Source organism: Charadrius vociferus, unplaced genomic scaffold (assembly GCF_000708025.1).
Source record: "Charadrius vociferus isolate BGI_N301 unplaced genomic scaffold, ASM70802v2 scaffold244, whole genome shotgun sequence".
Lineage (NCBI taxonomy): Eukaryota > Metazoa > Chordata > Aves > Charadriiformes > Charadriidae > Charadrius > Charadrius vociferus.
Window position 1 is genome coordinate 4,505,127 of NW_009648822.1, and position 8,157 is coordinate 4,513,283.

General features: G+C 40.1%; 1 protein-coding gene across 1 annotated transcript in view; it reads right to left on the reverse strand.

The window, feature by feature from the left end:
* Nucleotides 1-1,030: 1,030 nt before the first annotated feature.
* XRCC4 (X-ray repair complementing defective repair in Chinese hamster cells 4) overlaps nt 1,031-8,157 on the reverse strand; it is a 167,236-nt gene continuing 160,109 nt past the window's right edge. The window contains exon 7 of the mRNA XM_009886863.1: nt 1,031-1,139. Coding sequence (XP_009885165.1) covers nt 1,031-1,139 — 109 coding nt within the window. The remainder of the gene's footprint in view (nt 1,140-8,157) is intronic.

Here is an 8,157-nt window from a genome sequence, read left to right on the forward strand (position 1 = left end):
ATCATGTGTTTTCTGAGACAGAAGAACTGGCTCCCTCCGCCTTAAATGAGAATTGATTCAGGCTCTTAAAATTGCAAAGCAGGAACCTGACGCTCAAGCTTAGTTCTGCACACTTTTGACTGCTGAAGGTAAATACACGTTGCTAACTTTTTTTTTTTTTTTTGATGAAGCCTTAAATCTTCACGAATGCATCAGCTTTTGGGCGGGAAAAGGTCATGCATAAACACACTTTGCTAACTAGTCCCTTTACTCATAGAGTGTCTAAGCAAATAAAAACAAAACTGATACATTTTTAGAATTCATTTTATTTTTTTTTTAGAAATAGCCTTAAGAAAAATGATGAATTGTCAAAAATTACAATTTTAAAGGCTATGGGTTTCTACAGTGGTTTAAAATGGATTCAATATTGACTTTATAAGCACTTTACTCCCAAAAGCAAGAATAGACCTTATAATGCATAATGCTCCAGACAACCTTCAAGTAAAAAGCAAAAGGACATTTCTTTGTATGCTTCATGGCAGAAGACATCACTCTAAACTCACAGTTTTTAAAGACATAGCTCAATCAAAGTTGAAGATGGTTTAGCTAGAACGCATCTAAGCTGAGCTTCTCAGGAAAGGAGCAGTATATAAGGTAAGTACAGCAGTAGCCTTAAGTCTTCTTTATGTCTGACTTACTCCTTGGAGACATCTGGAAACCAGTTGACCCTGGATACAATCAGCAGTCAGAGACTCTTAGGATGTAAAAATGCTACGATTGTCCCCTCCTTTCCCCATATACACATGATAAAAGATCTACACGGAGGCTAAACTGATTTCAAGGCCATCACAAATCAAGCCCAGCAGGCCAAGGGTCTATGACTGCATAGTGAAGAATGGGGACAAGTGCGGTGCAAGAGGGTTAGAGCAATATGTCATCGAATACCACCTCAGAGTAAAGATTTTGGCTCACCATCTATAACCAAGCCTTTAATTTTATAGCTCGTCTCTATTAGGAGCGCCAGTCTCTCAGTTTCTCAGCCAACACATTGCTAGATGTCGTCAAAGAGGTCCTCTGGCTCACAAGTGTTTTCCAGTGTTTCGAGAGACATCACATCCGGGGAATGCTTGCCCGATGTCTTCTGTGGGGCCAGATCAGGTCTGGAAATATAAAGCAAAGAGATTTGAAACAAATTTAGATACAGATATAAACAAGTTCATCATATACACTGCCAAGGTAACCATTTAATAGTGTAGTCTGAGCTTTTTGTTAAGGTTACATGTAAGAGAAAAGCGATTTTTTTAAGCCCTAATTACTTGCTGAGATGGCAATGGCAAAACAAACAGATGAAATTCAGCTCATAAATGTCAAGACTTCAGCTATTTTATTACAACTTTTAGGACCCTGACAATGACCATTTCACCCACGATTTCCACATGGAGAGCTAGGGAGGCAGAACAAATGCAGAAAACGTGCAAAGGATCTGCTTTTCCACTACCGCACAGGACGATGCTCTGTTAACTGCTCTTTGCTTTTGCTCTGGATGTGTTTGCATGTGTCTGTTGTCCATCAGTTTGGCATGGAGGCTTATGAAGAATCACACTGAGTTGCCTCAAAGATCTATGCCCCAGAGATGCATGTCTCTCTCCAAACAGTGGAGCAGAAGAAAACAAAGGCAAATGCAGAATACTCTTGCACACTACATGAATCCAGGTATTCAGGGACTTGCAAATCCCTGGCCTTCCCCTGTACGTATGTTATGGTTACATTTGCTATAACTGTATGCAAATAGAAGCACTCATCTTCCACCGATATATGTATGCCAAGGTGTGGGTTCGTCCTCAGATAGCGGGACACCACAGAATCCCACCTGAAAACGTCACGCCTGAATTAGACATCCATTGCATTGAGTAACATGCTACTCTGCATCCACCAGTCCTGCTCAGCACTCCTTTGACTGTCCTCATCAACACAGGTCATTTAAATATCTCTTGCATATGCCAAAAGCCCATGTTTCACTGTTTCTCCTCCCTCTCCAAGACACCATTCTGATAAAGACAGCTCTGCGCTTATGCCTGGGAAGACAAGGTACCTTGTGTTTCCAACGACAGTGGCATTTGCAACAGCTTCCTATCCCTATAGGAATTAATTTTATATGTATAGGCTGAATCCATGAAGAATCTTTGAATCATGCACAGACAACTTTACTTTTGTGAGCTTCAGGAGGAGAATTATTAATCACAGATATGGGAGTTCTCAGTGACGTGATACTGCAGGTTGCTATCACTAGCTGCTTTGAAAACTCCTAATCTTGGTGCAGTATGCCGTAGGGAATTGGTGTAGGAAGCAGGGAGCAGACTTGATGTGATTGTATTGTAGGATTTGGGACTCTCTGGAGTTTCATAAGGGTTGATGGCTTCATGCCCTGGTATATTCCACTGGTGTGATCCTGACAGAAGGTGAAAAATTTGTATATTACAAAGGCCAACACGTCAGCCATCAGGATGGGAAGAACTAGACAGAAGTGATGGAAAGTTACTCTTAATGCTGCCATATGGAGGCTTAGTGCAATGAGGCGTGCAAAAGCAATCTTAATTTTCAGACTAATTCAAGCATTTGCCTTCAATTGCTCCACATTGTAGAGCCAAATTAAATTTGGTTTTAGACAGATTCAGAACCAAGGTTTCCAGAACTCCTACCTAGAAATCTCTAAAGACCAGAAGTTTTTATAAACAGTGCAATCTTCAAAATGTGATGAGCTTCCTAAGACCCCAGCTACTGCGTGATTCATAGCCTCTCACACTTCAAGTTTGTCAAGCCCTTAGAGGCTCAGAGCTCTCACTACGATGTTTCCTGCTGTAGACCTGGGGAATGGTTCTCATTTTGAGGTGGAGCCCCCTATGCTCCTGGGGAATCAGCAAAAGCCCAGTAAATGCTGAGTCTTGGATGCCATCACTTCCTAAGAGCTCTCCAGTATTCAGAAGGGTTTCCTCACCGCTCTATCCATCGCTCCAGTTGTGCAAACCACTTTAAATTCAATGTACTGGTATATTCAGATTATGATAATTACTTTCTCTGGAAGACTAACTAGCATTCTCCATGAACTTTTCCAAAACATTTTCCTTCAGGTCTGAATAAATTGTGTCCAAGCATTTTCTTTTCCTTTTGGTATGCAGTGACATCTAGACAGATACGTGTCTTATCAGAAGTCACTTGGACTAACTGTGAAACAAACCTGCCAGAATCAAACCCTTAGCCAATGACCTCTGGTCAGCAGGATCAGATCATTCCATGCTGTTCTGATTGCTAGCAATCAACCTATTTGCACCCTAATTTTTTTTAAATATAGGTAGCATACCCCAACACAGTGTGATGCTCAAGCTTACTATTGAAGGTGTCTTTCTCTTTTACCTTTCTAGGTCTATCTAGAGCATTAAGTCTCCAGTGAGAACATATGTAAATCACACTGTGTGGAGCCACACACCGATCATTTTAATCAACCCTGAAAGGGCTCACCAGCAAATAAATTAGGCTGTGAATACCTCTGTACCCCTCCAGCCTATTTCAGGTCATGGAAGTTTTTTTTAGAGCATATCCTCACATGCCATATAGGCATATAAGACTAGGCAAAAGACTAAAAGACTTCTGAGACTCCACATTTGTTGACTTTGAGGTTTTACCTATTCCAGCGCTTTCTGATTTTGAAAAGTAAGCCTGACTGATTAAGCAGTATCAACAACAATTTTATCCTCATTGGCTAAAATAACTCTTTTCAACACTATGCATCTATAAGCCAAATCACTGTTGAGTTTTAACATTACACAGCTAGAACTATTAAGCTTCTGCGTTCTTGGAACAACATGGTCCTCATTTAATCTCCAAAAGCTGTAATACCGTGCCTGTGAATAAACCCAACTACACTTGCAAAGTGGAAGCATTAGGCTCTTTACATGAAGTTCATAAGCAACTTAATTTTAAGACTTGATGATTCCTATTTGTATGGCAATTATTCACTGAATGCCAACAGCTTGCTTTGTGCTGTTAAATTATTTTGAACCTTGGATTCTCACTGAAGCTGTATTACCATATCCCGATGCATAACTGAGTTAATTTCTTTAAATTGCAGTGAGTTGTATAGGCTTCTCTTGCCAAAAAGCCTGTAAGTAAGGCATTCTTCTTGAAAGTTTATTCTTCTGTTGGATCACTTTTTGAAGTCTTGCCTTTTGGTAAACTTAAACTCCATTAACACATGTTGAGAACTGCTGACTATAAGAGATCATTTCATATTTCCTGACATTTAGTTCAAGCCCTTCATAAATTGAGACAGAAGACCAGATCCACAGCTGGTGTGAATCACTGGAGCACTAATAATGTCAGTGGAGCTCTGCTGACTTACACCAGCTGAGACTCTGGCCCAAGATTTGGAAGAAAGTGGTTACATTACTTGATATTTCTTTCCACAGCTGAGTAAGAGCCATAAGAAACAGAAGACACACAACACTTTAGTACTTAACTAAACAGCACAGAAACTCAAAGCCATGCAGAGTGATGGCTTGGCATCGCTTGGGAGAAAACGCGACGCCTTTTTTTGCAGTAGTACAGATGGACCACTCCCCTTTGTTTCTCGTGCTGAATTAATCCTGAGGCTCACACAGACCTCAGAGAAGAGCTGCACAACACTGTTCCTGCTACGACAGACGGCCAGTTCCACAAGATAATGTTTGTGATGCAGTCTGAAGTAGAAAATAGCCTCCTAAGGTGACTGCTACAAATGACACGATTAAAAAGAGCTTCCTAGTGGTGAAAAGATCAAACAAGTTGTAGCTGTGCTGAAGGAAAATCAGGTCAGAGGCTGCGACATCAGCACAACGGCTCATCTTCAATACTTCTTGCTGGAAAGATGAAAGGTTCTTACACTTAGCTATGCTTGTATAGCCAGCCCAGCATGCTGTGGTTATGATTTTACCCAAGTTTTCAAGTTTTTGTTCTCAAGGAACTCTCATGGGATTTGAAAAGAGAAATACCCTTGTAAATTAACCTAGCTATAAAAGTTTCCCAAGAAACTTAGGTAATCTAGGAGGCATACTGGTGTCCTTGGACCATTACATTATTTTCCTCATTTCTTAGTAACTAAAATAATCAGTTCCAAATCAAAAACTGGCATTTCACTAAGAGAGATTTCAGCCCTCCCAGAAGATGTGTGGCAGTGTTTTAGGAAAAGGCTGAATTTCTCAGTGTGTATGTCTTTCCTTAGCTTGGTTTAATGGTTCATTTTTGTCGTTAATCTGAAAAAAATGAAGGCTTAATACCATGAGTAGACAAAGGATATAATCTGATGCATACTTTCTTCAGTATCATAAAAATAGATGGCAGCAGCAGCTCATAAACAGAGAATTGGTAGTCATTACAGCATTAACACAGGAACGAAGGTGAGGCACCTCAAATGCTAACGAACACGTGCATTGCGACTGACAGGGCAACAGCTCAGAGCAACATTTGTGCTCCAGAGATGGCACTTGGAGTCCACCCCGAGAGAAAAACTCGGATTCTTTGATTTATCAGCAATCACCTGCTGTCTTGGTTGTATAAACATCATCTTCACAGAAAGGCCTCAGACGAAAGGTACTCATCAGCCATTGTCATTAAGGAAGGATTATGAAAGGAGCTTTGAGTAAAGCTCACGGCTATACGAAAAACCTTGGCCTTGAGTAACCGATGCCCTGTGGTGTGAGCTCTTGGGAGACATCATATTGACTGCCTATGGCTACTGGCCAAAAAGAGGAAAGTTCAACCATGAAAAGAAAAAGAAATGGTGTAATGGAGAAGGGGGAAAAGCATCTTACATTAATAGATGCATCAAGAACACTATGTGCAGACAGACCTCTCTAAAGTTGAATATTAAAAATGTAAGTAAGTTGACTAAATTGAAACTACATGTGATTAAAAATGCCAGGATAGTCCCCTTTACAGAAATGCTACAATGGCTATAATATAAGGTAAATTATAAAGGTATTTTTCTTTTTAATTCATTTTAAAATGGAAAATGGAACTCAATAATTTGGTTTAGGTTTTGGCAGTACTATGAGTCTTCAGCTTCCAAATATAGACTACTCTGGCATTTATTCCTAGAAATAATATGAAAATAAATCCATATATTTCTAATTGATCTTGCAAAATGTAAACCCCAGCAAGTCATGATGAAATTGCTGGATACAATCACCTTCGTGATCTGAAATTACAGTCATTGGACTTTTCCCTACGTTATGTTAGTGAAGAAACTTTTTCCGCCAATTTCAATCATCTGAAGAGAGTGGTGGTATCAGAGATCATCAGAGCCCAAGCTATGCAACACAAATTGACAGAGGCTAGAGAAAATTACTCAAGAAATAGCTGAAAAGAATGATTTCTAGCTGAAGGGATACTGCCTCCATCCCTCTTAGAGAACCTTCCATGTGTGGTATTTTCCTGCACTCAGTGTATTAAGCAAACAGTCTAGTCTCAGTTAAGGTCAGCAGACAGATAGTAACAATCATAAGCTTGTTCAATTACACAGTTAATGAAGAATATTTTCAATGCAGCGACCACAAATTTAATGTTCAGCCAGGGAATCAACGTTCCTTAATACGCTTCCACCTCTGGCTGAAAGCCAAGCTGCAGCAGCACCTGCATTCATCACAACCACTGCGCAATAAGATAAGTCTGGAATTCCCTCAGTAAACAAAACTTAAAGCAAAACTTCAAAAAACAGGACAATTGCTAAACCCTGTCTTAAGCTCTTGCAAGCGCCACTCTGTTCCCTAGAACTAGAAACTATCAAATGGGGGATAATTTTGATTTATGCTTATACAAGGTTGTCTTTTTTTTTTTTTCTTTACATATCCCTGGAATCCCTCAGAGGGAGAAAAGAGAACTGGGAATCCCTTAAAGATCACAGAAATTGATATAGTGATTGCAGCAAGAACAAACTGGCAAACAAATCTGCTACACTGAGAGGATCCTCATATATCTCTTACTGATATGACTTTTAATATTGATGTAACTTCCAATGACTGGGCTAGATCAGTTCTTCACATTATTAATCATCCACACTACTTATTTAGTCTTACAAAACAGATGGTCTAAAGATCCTCAGAAAACCATATGTAATGTCTAAAATGGCTGCACAGACAACACGTCATGTAAATGAACAACGGTGACAGTACTTTTTTAGGGACTCGTATCCATTCAGTTGCAAATTCCCAATTAACTTCAGTTGTCATAGCTGCAGGTCCTTATTTAAAAAGAACATTCTGGTTAAGTAAGATAAATACAGTCTTGGACCTTTTCATCTGATCAAACGCACTTGCAGATGCTTACTAACAAAATCTACTTAAAAATGTAATAATAGATGTCACTTATAAGGAAAAGCCTAAACCATGTTTGTTTTAGACAAGTGGCACACATTTCTGTGGCTCATTTCCACTTAAACTCCCTCTTGCTTAAATAAACTAGACCGCACTCACTTTGAGGAACATACTAGCACCACTGCCTTCACTGGGAAAAAAAAGACAAATCTCTTAATCATAACTACAAGAGTATAGAGTAAAGGAAAACTTGATTTGTTTAGGAATTTTGTCAAGGTCTTTCATAAATCCAGTACATTGCAAATTCATTGGCAAATGCTAGAAGCCATTTCTCATAGTGGTTAAACACTATTTATCACATATACATTTATATAACACCAGCACCGGCTAAATTGTGTCGTAACCCTTTTCCAGGCTGTCAAACCCTGGAGCTGCTCTCTCTCTCCCTAACCCTTTCTTATCCCCTCAGGGTGATCACAAACAGTAGCCAGAGATCTAAGGGGGCAAATAAAAATCCCTGAACCAATTTCTCGCGTAGGAAATGTGTCTCCTCATGCTCCTCCGCCTGTTGTCCCTGAGGACAGAAGGGGTCGAGCTGGCTGTGGCAGCCGTCGCAGTGGCGGAGCGTGGAGGGATGGGTTCTCCCTATGATAACCTGAAGCCTGCAGATGGCAGCTACAACTGCAAGACCGCGTTGAATCAAATCACAAAAATAAGAGCCTTTAACTGGAGGAAAATCTGGCAACCCTAAAACCTAGATCGCACTTCAGATGTTCCACGTCTTTTCCACTCCTTTCCAGCTCTGAGGCTCTGAGTAGCTGTTTGAATCCCAGTG